Source organism: Nerophis ophidion, linkage group LG22 (assembly GCF_033978795.1).
Source record: "Nerophis ophidion isolate RoL-2023_Sa linkage group LG22, RoL_Noph_v1.0, whole genome shotgun sequence".
Lineage (NCBI taxonomy): Eukaryota > Metazoa > Chordata > Actinopteri > Syngnathiformes > Syngnathidae > Nerophis > Nerophis ophidion.
In genome coordinates, this window is record NC_084632.1 from 6,414,965 (window position 1) to 6,433,219 (window position 18,255).

The 18,255-nt window shown below is 40.0% G+C and overlaps 1 protein-coding gene across 4 annotated transcripts in view; it reads right to left on the minus strand.

Annotated features, from left to right (window-relative positions):
• Window positions 1–18,255, minus strand: part of arhgef18b (rho/rac guanine nucleotide exchange factor (GEF) 18b) — a 128,716-nt gene that overhangs the window by 31,230 nt on the left and 79,231 nt on the right. For all 4 annotated transcript variants that reach the window (XM_061883132.1, XM_061883131.1, XM_061883130.1 and 1 more), the window contains 12 exons: window positions 18,129–18,196; window positions 17,679–17,724; window positions 14,944–15,121; window positions 14,683–14,789; window positions 11,623–11,763; window positions 9,347–9,597; window positions 9,152–9,277; window positions 8,937–9,054; window positions 4,850–5,104; window positions 4,106–4,182; window positions 1,998–2,176; window positions 1,858–1,931 (listed from right to left, as the gene is read on the minus strand). In XM_061883132.1, the coding sequence (XP_061739116.1) occupies window positions 1,858–1,931; window positions 1,998–2,176; window positions 4,106–4,182; window positions 4,850–5,104; window positions 8,937–9,054; window positions 9,152–9,277; window positions 9,347–9,597; window positions 11,623–11,763; window positions 14,683–14,789; window positions 14,944–15,121; window positions 17,679–17,724; window positions 18,129–18,196 (1,620 nt within the window). The remainder of the gene's footprint in view (window positions 1–1,857; window positions 1,932–1,997; window positions 2,177–4,105; window positions 4,183–4,849; window positions 5,105–8,936; window positions 9,055–9,151; window positions 9,278–9,346; window positions 9,598–11,622; window positions 11,764–14,682; window positions 14,790–14,943; window positions 15,122–17,678; window positions 17,725–18,128; window positions 18,197–18,255) is intronic.

The following is an 18,255-nucleotide window of genomic DNA, read 5'->3' on the forward strand; positions in this document are numbered from 1 at the left end:
AACAGCTACCAACCATTCACGAAACCAATGACAGCAACCACCCACCCACCACCACGAAAAGAATACCTACCGGAATTAATAAAAGGCTATCGATGCTGTCATCTAGCAAAGCTGAATTCGACCAAGCAACCCCCCCGTACCAGAAAGCACTTGATGAAAGCGGATACAACTTCACCCTCACCCATGAACCCACTCCAGGAAACCAACTAAAAAAGAGCAGAAAACGAAACATCATCTGGTACAATCCCACATTCAGCAAAAACGTCTCAACCAATATCGGCCACAAGTTCCTCACTCTGATCGACAAACACTTCCCCAAAGGCAACACCCTAAGAAAAATACAACAAATCATTTCAAACCACAACAAAGCAATTGCAAAAGGACTGCCTACCCCCACACTAAGCGACTCTGAAACCAATAAGGAATGTAACTGTCGCAAGAAACCTGATTGCCCTCTCAACGGAGGGTGCTTACAGACATCAGTCGTTTACCAAGCAAAGGTAACACGCAAGGAAATTAACACATCCGACACGTACGTGGGATTAATTGAAGGAGCGTTTAAAGCCAGATGGAATAATCACAACGCCTCCTTTAGAAACCAGAACTTGCGGAATTCCACAGAACTCACCAAGCACATTTGGAACCTCAAAGACAATAATGTTGAATATTCAAACCCATGGCAAATTCTTGAATCCAGCACACCTTACAACAGTGGTAATAAAAGATGCAACCTATGCTTAAAAGAGAAACGGTTTATTATATATAATCCAGACCTGTCATCCCTCAACAAGCGCAGTGAAATCATATGAACATGCCGTCACAGACGGAAACACCTCCTAGGTAACACATGAGTCAATCACCACACCCCTATGCCTGCCTGTACCCACCCACTCTGTGCCCTATATAAACCATTGTATGTGAATGCTTCCATTAAAATCTCCTGATTGAAGGAACCACTCATGAAACAGTTCTGTAGAGATGTAGTAGTCTTGTGATTTTTCCCACACATATACTGTATATTGCGCTCTACCACGGTATCGAGCACTATTCTCTGGATAATCCAATCAAGACATATACACATACATATATATATATATATATATATATATATATATATGTAGGTGTGGGAAAAATCACAAGACTACTTCATCTCTACAGAACTGTTTCATGAGGGGTTCCCTCAATCATAAGGAGATTTATATATACATATATAATATTTAAAAAAAATTATAAACAAAAATACTCCAATATTTGGACAACGAGGAATTTTTTTAAAAGTTGTACTTGAATGCATGTCATTTATTTGCTCAAAACTTGGTACCAGTATTATCTGAAGTACGGTCTGTGTGTATTTCAAAGTGAAACTAGCCAGCGAGCACACCAGTCTCCTCACTCACTTTTGCACTGACATATGCATTGACCTGATCGATGAGCTTACAACGGTAACTGGTTTGTGGTTAAGGTAAAGGAGCATGCATATACAGACAAAATTAATTTTGTGACTAATATCTTTTCACACATTATTATTTGTCATTAATTAAATGAGTTATGTGTTCAGCCCTTATGCTTCAAATATCAAGTACTCCCTGGAGTTGACCCATTTGAGAACCAGTAGCTTAAGGACTGAGCAAAAACACGGTACTCCTCAATATTGCACCGTACAAGAGCACAGTAATAGTCTTAATACTGGGTATTTTTGTACATTATGCACAGAAATGTATTTCCGGGCTGCTGAAAAGGACTACAAAAATCAAAAGTCGCAGTAGGCCTGACCAGCAGGAGCAGAATTATCACCCCCTAGTGGCTGAGTAGATGTTCAGCATACTTTCCAGACTTCCAAAATACTGGCATCGTTACCTTGAAATTCTTTAAACCTGGAAGCTCGAGCCTCTTCCTCCTCACTGAACAGCCTCTCCTCGGTATGAGGACAGCTGTAATGGACAGAACATAAACCATCAGTTCCTGTCTTCATCTAAAGCGTGCCGCAGCACCGCTACCTATCAACAGCCTGCCGTATGAGCGTCATCCACGTGTTTCTCTCCTCCTTGGACGCCGTGTGGATCTCATACATTTCCGGCTCGTTGGAGGAAGCGCAGATCAGAAACATGGCTCGTTCTTCGTGGGCCACCTCTCTCACGATCAGCTTCTGAAGCGAGATGACCGACGGCTTGTTGTCCTGAAGGAGGGAAAGGAGAACCCTGAAGCCGACACTCGTGATGGCTCAAACGATACGGACGCATCGATGCCTTACGTGACGCAAGGAGTGATACTGCGTCCTTTGACGCGTGTGTCACTTAAAAAAAAAATAAACACTGTGACCGATACAAGTGCTGTGTTATTTGACCATGAAGCGGCAAACTATGTTTATCAGGAAGTGTCTCTTTTGATTAAACACATATATATATATATATATATATATATATATATATATATATATATATATATATACAGTATACTGTACATATATTAAAGTTAAAGTACCAATGATTGTCAAACACACACTCGGTGTGGCAGAATTATTCTCTGCATTTGACCCATCACCCTTGATCACCCCCTGGGAGGTGAGGGGAGCAGTGAGCAGCGGCGGCGGCCGCGCCCGGGAATATTTTTTGGTGATTCAATCCCCAATTCCAACCCTTGATGCCGAGCGCCAAGCAGGGAGGTAATGGGTCCCATTTTCATAGTCTTTAATAGGATTCGGACGGGGTTTTAACTCACGGCCTACCCATCTCAGGGCAGACACTCTAACCACTATATACACACATATATATACACACACATATACATACATATATATATATATATATATATATATATATATATATATATATATATATATATATATATATATATATATATATATATATATATATATATATATATATATATATACACAGACACACATGTACTAACATACATAGATATACACATGTGTATATATATATATATATATATATATATATATATATATATATGTGAAGTGAATTATATTTATATAGCGCTTTTCTCTAGTGACTCAAAGTGCTTTACATAGTGAAACCCAATATCAAAGTTACATTTAAACCAGTGTGGGTGGCACTGGGAGCAGGTGGGTAAAGTGTCTTGCCCAAGGACACAACGGCAGTGACTAGGATGGCGGAAGCGGGAATCGAACCTGCAACCCTCAAGTTGCTGGCACGGCCGCTCTAGCAACCGAGCTATGCCGCCCACTATATATATATATATACATATATACACACACACACACACACACACACACACACATATATACAAATGTGTGTGTACATATAATAACATAATGGATATAATTATTATAATTGAATATTAAGGGTATGTGAAAGTTCAACTCCTACCTTGTTTACTTACATCCGTGATGACCTCTTTAAAGTTTTGTAATCAATTAAGCAGCTAAAAAGCCAAACATGGGTAAGTGTGGAGAGAGTGTTTTGCATTTTTTCAATCATGCCTTGCAATTTAGTTTAGTTTTTTTATGGTGATGGGACTTTACAATCCACAATGTTCAGTGAGCAGGTTGTGTTATTAGTGACCATGCGTGCTGACGTTTTGTGCTGGTTGAATTTTTATTCTGCACTATAACTACGGATGGTTGTTTGGATTAGGTCATATAAGTGAATGCTGTGCCTGAAACATCATCAAAGGGAAGATGATGGTCACTGACCTGACAAGACAGACAATTGGGTATTAAAAATTAATAAAACCAACACCCCTCACGGCCAGATTGATTATTGATAATAAACTCCCGCCGGCCGTTTGGCCACAACTGATCTAAATTAAACTAAAACAACCATAAAACAATCGTTTTGATGATCGCCAAATAAGATCTTCTACTTTTCCTGTTTACTAATTGGCTCATTGACCAGTTTCCTATTTCTTTCTGCACAGCTATCCATTCAAAAAATAAACTATTTTAACAGCTGACTATTAAGATTTACTCGTCAAATGCAGTTACTTCTTACCCCAATAGATGGCAGGTGACCATTTTCAAACAGCAACACTATCAGTGCAGTGTCAACACGGCTGGGGAGTCTGCCACACGCTCACTGAGGCGTCAACTCTTCACGACACGTGGAGTATGCTAACTCACCACTGTGGCAAACACGTATCTCTGATCCTTCTCTTGCAGCAGCAGTAACACGTCTGAGAGGAGAACAGCAAGAATATCTGCAAGGGGAAACAAATAGCACTAACAATTAGAAGGCACATTACAGTATTTTTTTCATTTTTTGTGCAGCTCTAATTTAAATTAAAGTCTACTTAACGAGCTGAATCACAAACAAATGCTGCCATTTTACTCAAGGACATAGCTGTCAACATTTGGATTTGTAAATATGGGGAAATTTCCATGGAAAATTGGTAAAAATAAGGGATTTTTTTTTTATCATGAATCACCATTAAGTTAAAAATATATATTAAAGCAAAACAGGCTCAAATGTCGCTTCAATACCGCGATAATAATAACCATGAGGATTTCGGTCACAATAATCGTGATATAAAATGATATCGTAACATCCCTATTTGCAGAGTGTATCCGCTCTGGTAATAATGTAAGATGTGAAGTGAAGTGAATTATATTTATATAGCGCTTTTTCTCTAGTGACTCAAAGCGCTTTACATAGTGAAACCCAATATCTAAGTTACATTTAAACCAGTGTGGGTGGCACTGGGAACAGGTGGGTAAAGTGTCTTGCCCAAGGACACAACGGCAGTGACTAAGATGGTGTAAGCGGGGATCGAACCTGCAACCCTCAAGTTGCTGGCACGGCCGCTCTACCAACCGAGCTATACCGCCAAGATTATTGTTATTTTTTATTTGCTTAATACTTTTTACCTTTGAGCCTGCCAGAAGCAGCTTTCCAGTTGACCGTCCCTTCGTGCAGTAGCCGTCGCCGACCTTGTGCCAAGTCCTCCCGGCGAAACACTCGGCCATCTTTGATTTTCCCCAGCGCCTTCGGCTCCATCTTGTTGTGGATGTCGCGAAGGCGACACGTCTTCTCGTGCAGATTCACCAAGGCGTCCACTTGAACAATAGTGTCTTTGATTAGGCCAAGTGCTCGGGTCAGCTCCGTGTGCTCCTCGCTACCAACTAAAAAAAAAGACATCAATCTTAGTGAACACACAACAGGTTCATTTTATGACTAAATATAATGAATCAGGGGTGTCCAAACTTATACAACTGAGGGCCGTACACCATTTCAATATTTTTTATTTTCAAAATAAATACAATATATAGACTTTTTTTTAACATTTAGGGCTCCCCTCGAGTTTGGTCCTGGGGACCCGAAAGTGTCTCAGTCATAAAAATATTAAAAACATCCATCCATTTACTACCGCTTATTCCCTTTCGGGGTCGCGGGGGGCGCTGGCGCCTATCTCAGCTACAATCGGGCGGAAGGCGGGGTACACCCTGGACAAGTCGCCACCTCATCGCAGGGCCAACACAGATAGACAGACAACATTCACACTCACATTCACACACTAGGGCCAATTTAGTGTTGCCAATCAACCTATCCCCAGGTGCATGTCTTTGGAGGTGGGAGGAAGCCGGAGTACCCGGAGGGAACCCACGCATTCACGGGGAGAACATGCAAACTCCACACAGAAAGATCCCGAGCCTGGATTTGAACCCAGGACTGCAGGAGCTTCGTATTGTGAGGCAGACGCACTAACCCCTCTACCACCATGAAGCCCTATTAAAAACATGTCACATGTTATTGTTATTTTTGTTGTTGTTCAACGTTTACATTTCTAGATCAACTCCATCCGTCTCCATATTTTATGGCCTTTGTGGCAAAAACACAAAATAAAAAATAATTACCCCCCTAAACAAATTCAATGATAAATATTATATTTGAAGTAATTGGTGCCTTAAATAGGTCAATACTTCAATAATTATAATTGGGGATCCGAAAGAGCCCCCGCTCATAAAAAGTGTTAAAAATAAGTCAAAAAGATATATTTCTTTAATTTCAAACCATAAGTCTCTAGATCACAGGTGTCAAACTCAAGGCCCGGGGGCCAGATGTGGCCCGCCACTTCATTTTATTTGGCCCTGGAAATAATATGTAACAATAAAGTACTGTAACTTTTCTTACTAGATGTATTTTCTTTCTATTTTAGGAGAGACAAAAATGGATGTACACCATGTAATCGCAAATGATGTTAACTTAAATCTTGTCTAATCATGCAAAAATATATTATCTAAAATCACACAATTTTTAAATAGAAATAAGTACTAATGATAATGATTTCAAAGCAAGTTATCCATCAAATTGTGCAATGAAAAAGTAGTAATAGAGTTCATGGAAAAAATTGTGAAATTTACTGTGGTTTTTTCAGCATTTCTCTCTAAGTAATAAACTGTGGTGCTGTTTTGGCATTTACAGTAGTACACCCAAAAATGTACAGTTGTTGATATGCGGTAAAAAAAAAAAAATACAAAAATAACTGGCTCCTCAGGTGCTAAAATGTTTGTGTAAAATTGCAGTTTTTTTATTTACAGTAAAAAAAAAACAAATGTACGTTTTACAGTAAAATTCTGGCAACTGACCTGCCATTTTTTAACCATAAAAACAGCAGTACTATTTTCCATTTACAGTTATATACACTACATTTTCAGGTGAAATCATTGCAATTTACCATGCTTTTTTTTTTTTAATCTACTAATAAAATGTTTAAAAAATGGTGTAAAAATAGCATTCACTGTTAGAAGCTGCCCTCTGGGGCCAAACATAACTGCGATGTGGCCCTAAGTGAAAACCACTTTGACACCTCTGCTCAAGATCAACTTCAGATCTATCCATCGAATAAAAGTTATTCTAATGATTTTTTGTTATCTTATGCTCTTTTTGTTAAATAAAACTTAGTTTTTTGCATGGCAAACATGCAACATGTGCAGAATTTTCCCTCAAAAATATTTCAAAGTGCAATATTAATTGTGAAGTAATTGAAGCCTCGAATAGCATTTATTTTGATTCATTATTATTTTATGAGCAATAGCAGATTTAATGAAAAAACAGCCAGTTTGGCAGCTTTGTGTTATTAAAGCCAGCATTGTAACTTTTCCTTGTTACATTTCAACTGTTTTCTTTATTATTTCACTCCATGTTTTTACAATTATTTAATAGTACAGTATTTTTGGGATTATAAGTCACCCCGGAGTATAAGTCGCACCGGTCGAAAATGCATAATAAAGAAGGAAAAAACCATATAAGTTGCACTAGAGCAGGGGTAGGGAACCTATGGCTCTAGAGCCAGATGTGGCTCTTTTGATGACTGCATCTGGCTCTCAGATTAATCTTAGCTGACATTGCTTAACGCGATAATTATGAATAATTTTGCTGGTAATCACAGTGCTAAAAATAACGTGCAAAATATAAACCATTCTCATGCATTTAAATCCATCCATCCGTTTTCTACAGCACCTGTTCAAGAAGTCGCATTAATGGTAAGAAGTATTTTATGCCATGATGGGGGGGGGTCGCAGCTTGCTGCAGGGCCGTTCTCCCAGGAAGGCAGACGGACTACTCGGGACATGGCATTTAGGTAAAAACATGATTTAATTTAAACTAAAAAAAGATACAAACAAAAAGCGCTCCCAGTGGAGGCACAACTTGGGCTAAGGAACAAAGCTAATGCATAAACAGACTAAGAACATAAATCAAACAAAACTTACTTGGCATGGCATGAAGCACAAAACTATGGCAAGGCATGAAACAAGTCAGCACAGGGCGACTGACTGGCAAAGACGAGCTTAAATACTGCCTCTGATTAGTGCTCGGGAAGCAGGTGAGCAGGCATTTTGTCCACCAGAGACAGGTGGACAAAATGAGTAACCAAGGAAACCAGACAAGGGAGTGGAAAAAACAGGAACTTAAAGAGTCCAAAGGACAAACAGCACATGGCCAAATAAAAACATGATCAACAGACATGACATTTGATTTATAATTGGTTAGCTTCAGAATAACAATGTTATTAAAAAGAATAAGAGACTTATTATACTCTAAAAATGTTAGTCTTACTCTAAATGCACACATTTAGTTGTATTCAGTGTTAAAAAATATGATATGGTTCTCACGGAAATGCATTTTGAAATATTTGGCTTTCATGGCTCTCTCAACCAAAAAGGTTCCCGACCCCTGCACTAGGGTATAAGTTGCATTTTTGGGGGAAATTTATTTGATGAAATCCAACACCAAAAATAGACATTTGAAAAGAAATTTAAAATAAACAAAGAATAGTGAACAACAGGCTGAATAAGTGTACGTTATCCATCCATCCATTTTCTACCGCTTATTCCCTTTTGGGGTCGCGGGGGGCGCTGGCGCCTATCTCAGCTACAATCGGGTGGAGGGCGGGGTACACCCTGGACAAGTCGCCACCTCATCGCACGGCCAACACAGATAGACAGACAACATTCACACTCACATTCACACACTAGGGCCAATTTAGTGTTGCCAATCAACCTATCCCCAAGTGCATGTCTTTGGAAGTGGGAGGAAGCCGGAGTACCCGGAGGGAACCCACGCATTCACGGGGAGAACATGCAAACTCCACACAGAAAGATCCCGAGCCTGGATTTGAACCCAGGACTGCAGGAGCTTCGTATTGTGAGGCAGACGCACTAACCCCTCTGCCACCGTGAAGCCCTAAGTGTACGTTAAATGACACATAAATAACGAACTGAGAAGGTGCTATATATACGCCTAGTCTCTTACGTGAATGAGATAAATAATATTATTTAATATTTTACGGTGATGTGTTAATAATTTCACACATAAGTCGCACCAGAGTATAAATCGCACCTTCGGCCAAACTATGAAAAAAATGCGATTTATAATCCGAAAAATACGGTGTTATAAAATGAGCTGCGGACCGTAAAACCTTAAACACCCCTGTACTAAACGCAAATAGAAAACCTTCAGTGTTGTGCAGAATCCGCTCCACCAGCACTGGGTACTTGGTGATGCGCTGCGTCACCAACAGAATGCACTCGGATACTCCTAACCGCCGCACGATGGACAGGTTGTTGATTTTCTGTGAGGAAAAAAATGAAAGGTTGAACTGGAGAGGGCAGGGAGAGTCATGCGGCTGCACAACAAAGACAAAGTGAGGGCGGAGACCACGGTCTTACCTGTATGATGTTGTGGAACCTTTTGTTTGCTTGCATCTGTTCTTTGTAGTAGCCCACTGCCTCCGTGTGGTGACTGCAGAAATCCCCGTAACATTCCTTCATCTTCTCACCTATTTCACCTGAGAACTGCATACACACACAAAAAATGTAATCAAAAAAAAAATAAGCACATGTTTTTGTTTGCCTCTGGTCTACCTGTGCAATTAGTATGTCTGCTATTCGGTCCACTGTATAGTTGGCGTCGGCGGGCGAAACAATGTTGTCTCGCCGGCGTTCTTTGAGACGAGACAAGAAATGCGTGTGGAGGTCCAGGAGGTTCTCCAAGCGTGGGAAGAGACAGTCCAGCCTGCTTGAATCCAGCTGGAGGTTCTCCTTCAACTCTTTGACGTAGACGCGCAGCATTATCTTCAGCGTGCGGACGTGATGCATTTCTGTCTGCATCAGCTCTGCGGGTGCATAATGTGATGTGTTTCAATGTCCAAATAACGTAAGTAGTCTTTTAATCACACAACATCATTTGTATCCTATTGGGGAAAATAGAAAATAATATCTATTTATTTAGTTGCCAGCTAAATCGAGGAACAAGTGAGTGTACTGGCTCACCTGCACTGGCTTCCTGTGCACTAATGATGTGACTTTAAGGTTTTACTACTTAATATAAAATACTACACAGTCTAGTTCCATCTTATCTTGCTGATTGTATTGTACCATATGTCCCGGCAAGAAATCTGCGATCAAAGAAAGCCGGTTTATTAGTGATTCCAAGAGCCCAAAAAAAGTCTGCGGGCTATAGAGCGTTTTCGATTGGGCTTCCAGTAACAGTTAGTGATGCTACCTCAGTAGAAGCATTTAAGTCCCATCTTAAAAAACAAATTTGTATACTCTAGCCTTTAAATAGATCCCCCTTTTAGAACAGTTGATTTGCCGTTACTTTACTGCCCCCCCCCCCCCCAGTGGCCATGGATGAAGCGATGGTCTCCTGCTGGCCCCGCTATGGACTGGACTCTCACTATTATGTTGGATCCACTATGGACTGGACTCTCACTATTATGTTAGATCCACTACGGACAGGACTCTCACTATTATGTTAGATCCGCTATAGACTGGACTCTCACAATTTTATGTTAGATCCACAATGGACTGGACTCTCACTATTATGTTGGATCCACTATGGACTGGACTCTCACTATTATGTTAAATCCACTATGGACTGGACTGTCACACTATTATGTTAAATCCACTATGGACTGGACTTTCACTATTATGTTAGATCCACTATGGACTGGACACTCACAATATTATGTTAAATCCACAATTGACTACACTCTCTCACTATTATGCTAGATCCACTATGGACTGGACTCTCACTATTATGTTAGATCCACTATGGATTGGACTCTCACTATATTATGTTAGATCCACTATGGACTGAACTCTCACAATATTGTGTTAAATCCACTATTGACTACACTCTCTCACTATTATGCTAGATCCACTATGGACTGGACTCTCACTATTATGTTAAATCCACTATGGACTGGACTTTCACTATTATGTTGGATCCACTATGGACTGGACACTCACAATATTATGTTAAATCCACTATTGACTACACTCTCTCACTATTATGCTAGATCCACTATGGACTGGACTCTCACTATTATGTTAGATCCACTATGGATTGGACTCTCACTATATTATGTTAGATCCACTATGGACTGGACTCTCGCATTATTATGTTAGATCCACTGTGGACTGGACTCTCACAATATTATGTTAAATCCACTATTGACTAGACTCTATCACTAATATGCTAGATCCACTATGGACTGGACTCTCACTATTATGTTAGATCCACTATGAACTGGACTCTCACTATTATGTTAGATCCACTATGGACTGGACTCTCACACTATTATGTTAGATCCACAATGGACTGGACTCTCACAATATTATGTTAGATCCACTATGGACTGGACTCTCACACTATTATGTTAGATCCACTATGGACTGGACTCTCACAATATTATGTTAGATCCACTATGGACTGGACTCTCACACTATTGTGTTAGATCCACTATGGACTGGACTCTCACACTATTGTGTTAGATCCACTATGGACTGGACTCTCACTATTATGTTAGATCCACTATGAACTGGACTCTGACAATATTATGCTAGATCCACTACGGACTGGACTCTGACAATATTATGCTAGATCCACTACGGACTGGACTCTGACAATATTATGCTAGATCCACTACGGACTGGACTCTGACAATATTATGCTAGATCCACTGGACGTCCATTCAGATGTTTTGCACAAGTAAATACGCTGAAAGACTATTTGAACGCTGTATATCAGGGATTTTATTTGCAACCGCATAATATTCCATGTTTTCTTGCTGATGTCGGACATATATTCTATATCAATATTGGATGGGGACACCTTTAGTCAAAAATGCACTAACCATATATGACATCTTGTCTCTTCGTGGCCTCTTTGGAGTGTTTCTTAACATACTGCTGGTCAACAGCCAGACTCCAGGACTCTGCTTCCAGGTCCTGCGCATCAGACTCCAGATCAGCCCGTACTGCAGCGTAGTGAGCATCTGAGGGCAGGAGGGAACACAAAGACAATGAGGAGAGGACACAGGCTTGTCTACTGTCTGAGCTTAGGCTGCACCATTGGCAGACATCGAATCGACATTATAATTAGTTCAAACATCAGTATTCAAGGACAAATTTAAAACAAAGGTGTATATCAGTGGTGAGGGCTAAAGTATGGAATTCTCTTTACAATGAGATAAAAGATTATTGAAATATATTCCAATTGAAAAAATAAATAAAGACAGAACTATAAGGTCATATGGTCTGCTGTAAGTGTTTACATTTTGCTTTTTATTTATTATTTTCCGTTTTTTTTCCCCTGGTTTTGTATTTGTTTCGTATCATCCTGTGAGGTGTTTATTATTTTTTTGGTTCGGTTTGTACTCCATGAAGTTTTTGCACTTGTTCTTTTTTTGTGTGTTTTTTGTTTGTTTTCATGATATTTGGATGTGTTTGTTTGGTTTGTATGCTTGTGAATCTGGGCTATCCATTAACTACTTATTATGTTGAAGGGGGCAGGAAATCTAAGATTTTCTTCATCCTGTTCCTTCTTAAGCATAGGTGTGTAAATATGTGTTTTGTTGCTAAAGTTTAATTGTCTATTGATCAAAAATGCACATCAATGAAGGAGATAAATTAAAAAAAATAAATGAAATGACATTTTAATTAGTGCAGTAAATAACCACAATGGGCTGAGGTTTGTTTTCTTCCTCCACCGTCGTCGGCATTTGAGTGACAGACAGGTTGGCCAATCAGAATTGTCGAGCCTCACGGTTTTTTTGCCTGCCCAATCAAAAGTGTGTAAGGCAGGGGTGTCAAACAGGTAAATCCAGCCTGCGGCCTGCAAAATGTCTTTTTAGAGTAAAAAATGAGCTGCAATTTTCTAATGAAAGAAATTGCTGTTCTAAATGTGTCCACTGGATGTCGCAATAGCAATTCCAGTATAACCCACGTCACACTGTTTTATAGATCAGTGGTCCCCAAATTTTTTGTCATGAAAAAGGAAGTTTTTTTGGGGTTGGTGCACTAATTGTGAGTGTATCTTGTGATATTTATGTTGATTTAATAAAAATAAAATAAAATATTAATAAAATAATTATTCTGTGTCCCGGTACCAATAGAGCCCGGTGGTTGGGGACCACTGTTATAGATGACTTGTCAGCCGACTTTAAGCGCCCTTTGGATTGGCTGCACCTCCTCCAATCAGCACAGGTGCAAGCCATCAGCGACACCTGCTGTGGCTGGCGGAAGACTAATGCTGTAGCGACACGCAGTACCTTCTTTCATTGTAAATTAGACACTTCAACAGATAAAATAACAAAACTGTAAGATACAAATACTTAAGTCAACATGACCACCATCTTACTAGTTAGAGTTCTGTGCAGCGCTCGCAATTTCTTGACGGCACAATGTGCACCATGGACTCCATTGTAAAAATATGTGTTTTCTACATCTTGTGTTTGTTCCATTTTGCTTTATGCGTAAATCTACCATGTTGACATTGATTAAGTTTGTAGTAATGTTGCCTTTAATTCGGTTATTATGGTGTTATTGTGACAATTGTTTGATTATATTAAACTGTAATATTTGAATGACGATAAATCAAAGTATTGTGGCAGTACTTGGTTGCTTTTCCAAACATGTCTAAAGGTGAACTGCCAACAGGAGAATGCTGAACAGGAAGTGCTTAAAGTTTAATGGCTTTGTAAATATATTGCATTGTCCGGATCATAGGGGGGGACCGGATTATAAAGGTGCACTGCCGATGGTCTATTTTAGATCTGTTTTCGTATATAAGGCGCACCGGATTATAGGCCGCGTTAATGGAGTCCTATTATTATTTTTATTTTTTCAAAATGTAAAAGACTTCCTTGTGGTCTACATAACATGTAATGGTGGTTGTTTGGTCAAAATGTTGCACAGATGATGTTTTGCACATCATCTTCAAGCCGCTTTCTGACAGTCTCTTCAGGATGCGCCGTTTTGTGGGCGGTCTTATTTACGTGGCCAGCGTCTTCTTCCCGTCATCTTTGCTGTAGCGGTGTAGCATGCAAGGACGGGAGTGGAAGAAGTGTCAAAAGTTGGAGCAAACTGTGTTAATCACATGCAGACTTTAATGTGAATTAGTGAAGTGAATTCTATTTACATAGCGCTTTTTTACATAGTGAAACCCTATATCTAAGTTACATTTAAAGCAGTGTGGGTGGCACTGGGAGCAGGTGGGTAAAGTGTCTTGCCCAAGGACACAACGGCAGTGACTAGGATTGCGGAAGCGGGGATCGTACCTTCAAACCTCAAGTTGCTGGCACGGCCCCCAAAGCTATACCGCCTTTACTTCGATCAATCTCTGATCTAAGTTTTTACAGCGATTAATTTAGCATTTAATACAGTGCTGTTTAATCCCAGTCTGTGAAACGCTCTCCCTGACCACCTGAAGGGAACCACAGACTGTGGATGCTTTTAAAAAAGGCTTAAAAAAACTTTTTTTTCTAACTTTTTTTAGATAAATGCATACTAGTTCTAGCTATTTGGCTGTTCTAGTTTTTATTTTTATTTATTATCTTTTTATTTATTTTATTTTTTTAATACACTGTAGCACTTTGAGATTGTTTACTCAATGTAAAGTGCTTTTTTACAAACAAAATCTATTATTATTAATAATGCTGAATTGTGGGGGGAATTGCACTGTCAATAATAGACAAACAAACTCTGTTTCGGACTTTTTCAGAGACTTTCAGGTTACACAAGAGTGACAAGGTATTGAAGAGCTGCATGGAGAGGAAGGTAGAGGACGGCTTAGTGAGCCCAATTTTAGCCTCGCACTCCCACACAGTCCAATTTGATGAGCCAGGGTGCGGTCACGGCCACATAGGAGACCTAAAAACAACCTCTGCAGGCTGCTGAAAAGGTAGACAACGTACCTTCCGCTATGTTGGACTCGGTGGTGGAGGGGACGAGGGAAATGGTATCTTCGTTGCAGCGCTTGGAGCGAAGGGCGTCGGTTTCATCCATCTCCCCGTGGAGAGTTCTGAGGGACAACACACAGGTCCAATGTGAAAAAAAAAACCTACTGCTTATTTTTCTCAGTTGTGTGCTCCTATTTTAGTTATTTGGAGAATTCTGAAGATAAAATCATTCATTTGAAAGGACTTTTCGTGTAAGGAAGAAGTGACGCCACTGACGCTGGGAGGCTGAGGTTTGAGTTGGACGCTGCAGGACAGGACGCACTGGGCTGGTTACTTGGTCCCCGAGGAATGATGGTCATACCGGGGGCGCCGGGGAAAGTTGGGTTCCCATTCAGTTGGGTTTGTGAGGAGGGTGTGCCCGACTGCTCGTGCTCTCTGGCCCGCTCTTTCAGTGCTGTGGGGGATGACACAGACGTTTTTTGCAAATAATCATTTACTTAGAATTTAATGGCAGCAACACATTGCAAAAAAGTTGTCACAGGGGCATTTTTACCACTGTTTTACATGGCCTTTCCTTTTAACATCACTCAGTAAAGGAACTGGGAACTGAGGAGAAACCTTTTTGAAGCTTTTCAGGTGGAATTCTTTCCCATTCTTGCTTAAAGGGGAACATTATCACCAGACCTATGTAAGCGTCAATATATAACTTGATGGTGCAGAAAAAAGACCATCTATTTTTTTAACCGATTTCCGAACTCTAAATGGGTGAATTTTGGCGAATTAAACGCTTTTCTGTTCATCGCGCTGGTGGCGATGACGTCGCCGAGGTAACACACCCGCCATTTTAATTTTCAACACATTACAAACACCGGGTCTCAGCTCTGTTATTTTCCGTTTTTTTGACTATTTTTTGGAACCTTGGACACATCATGCCTCGTCGGTGTGTTGTCGGAGGGTGTAACAACACTAACAGGGAGGGATTCAAGTTGCACCACTGGCCCGAAGATGCCAAAGTGTCTGCCGCCAGACCCCCATTGAATGTGCCAGAGTGTCTCCACATTTGACCGGCGGTGCTAAAGCAGACATGGCACAGAGATGTATGGATAACCCGCAAATGCATTTGCAAAGATAGTCAACGAAATCACAAAGGTGAGTTTTGTTGATGTTGACTGCCAGCTAATCGATGCTAACATGCTACGCTAATCAATGCTAACATGCTATTTACCGGCGGTGCTAAAGCAGACATGGAACAGAGATGTATGGATAACCTGTAGATGCATTTGCAACTAAATTACGTTTCCTGCCACCCACATTTAACGCGAAAAAAACACTTACCAATCGAAGGATTTAAGTTGCTCCAGTGTCAAAAGATGCGGAAGTCCTGATCGTTTGGTCCGCACATTTTATCGGCGATGCTAACGCAGCTATTCGGCCATGCTATGGCTATGAATAGCGTCAATAGCTATTCGCTCAATAGTTTCGGTTTCTTCTTCAATATTTTCATACTCCAACCATCTGTTTCAATACATGCGTAATCTGTTGAATCGCTTAAGTCGCTGAAATCCGAGTTTGAATCCGAGCTAATGACACTATATCTTGCTGTGGTATTCCCATTGTTTGTTTACATTGGCAGCACTATGTGACGTCACAGGGAAATGGATAGTCGCGTCGCAAATAGAGAAAATCAAGCACTTTAAAGCTTTTTTTAGGGATATTCGGAGACCGGTAAAATTTTGAGAAAAACTTAAAAAAATACAACATGCCACTGGGAACTGATTTTTATTGTTTTTAACCCTTTTGAAATTGTGATAATGTTCCCCTTTAATGTACAGCTTAAATTGTTCAACTTTCCGGGGTCTCTGTTGTGGTATTTTAGGCTTTATAATGCGACACACATTTTCAATGGGAAACAGGTCTGGACTGACTGAAAAAAGCAGGGGCGTCCATGATAACGTTGCTTGGATGGCAACATATGTTGCTCCAAAACCTGTATGTACCTTTCAGCCTTAATAGTGCCTTCAAAGATGTGTAAGTTAGCCATGCTTTGGCCACTAATTCACCCGCATACCATCACACATGCTACCTTTTCAACTTCAGAACAATCTGGATGGTTCCTTTCCACTTTGGTCTGGATGACACGACGTCCACAGTCTCCAAAAACAATTTGAAATGTGGACTCGGCACACCACAGAACACTTTTCCCCTTTGCATCAGTCCATTTTTAATGAGCTCTGGCCCAGCGAAGGCAGCATTTCTGGGTGTTGTTGATAAATATTTTTCGCTTTGCTTAATTGATTTTTAACTTACACTTACAGGTGTAACTGACAGTGGTTTTCTGAAGTGTTCCTGAGCCCATGTGGTGATATTCTTTACACACCGATGTCGCTTTTTGTTGCAGTACCGCCCGAGGGATCGCAGGTCACGGACATTCAGTGTTGGTTTTCCGCCTTGCCGCTTACGTGGAGTGGTTTCTCTATGTTCTCTGAAGCTTTTGATGATATTACAGACCGTAGATGGTGAAATCTCTAAATACTTGCAATTACTCGTTGAGAAATGTTGTTCTTAAACTGTTCCGACAATTCCGTCCTTGTTTGTGATTCATTGAGCATTACATGTAAGCTGCTTTTATACCCATTCATGGCACCCACCTGTTCCCAATTAGCCTGTTCGCTTGTGGGATGTTCCAAATAAGTGTCTGATGAGCATTCCTCAACTTTCTCAGTCTTTTATGCCAGCTTTTTTATAACATGTTGCAGGCATCAAATTCCAAATGAGCTAATATTTGAAAAAAATTAAGTTTACCCGTTCGAACGTTAAATATCTTGTCTGTGCAGTCTATTCAATTGAATATAAGTTTAAAAAGGGTTTGCAGAGTCTTGTATTCTGTTTTTGTTTACCATTTACACAACGTGCCAACTATCCTCGCCTCTCTAAAGCGCTTACTGAAAGTTCTTACTTTGTGGACTTCGGTCAAGAATTGGAACTATATAAATGAACTGATTTATACCCACCAATATTAGGGGATCCAGACAGTCCTGTCCTTGATAAAGAATCTCTCTGTGTGGGGCAAACAACAATATTTACAGGGTGAAAATATAGCTTGAAAAAGGGGCTAAAACCATCAAAAAATGTTCAAATGACTTTAACGTCACTTTTTATTACGTTTGATATTATTTGTCCATGTCAAGCTTTTGAGTGAGTAAGGGGTGATTACAACCATGACAAAGTCAAGATAAAGTAGTAACATACTACAACTGAGGCTGTTTAACTGCACTGATGGTCAAAGTCCAAGCCTTCAAAAACACTAAGATGATAAGATAAAAAAAAAAGTTTACAATGTCATGGCTAATCAAAAATGTATAATAAGCTATTTAAATAAGCAACATTATATGGGAAAAAAACTGTGTTTTGGTTCATTAGACTCTAGATGTTGTTTTTCTATGCTAGAATGAAGTGTTTACCTTGTTCTTGGTGCTGGTGCACTCACCCAGCAGAGACTTGCAGCTCTTGTGAACATTCACAGGACAATCTGAAACACAAAAAACAACAGCACTGATGCTAAAGATATAGCATTAAATGTTAGCATGC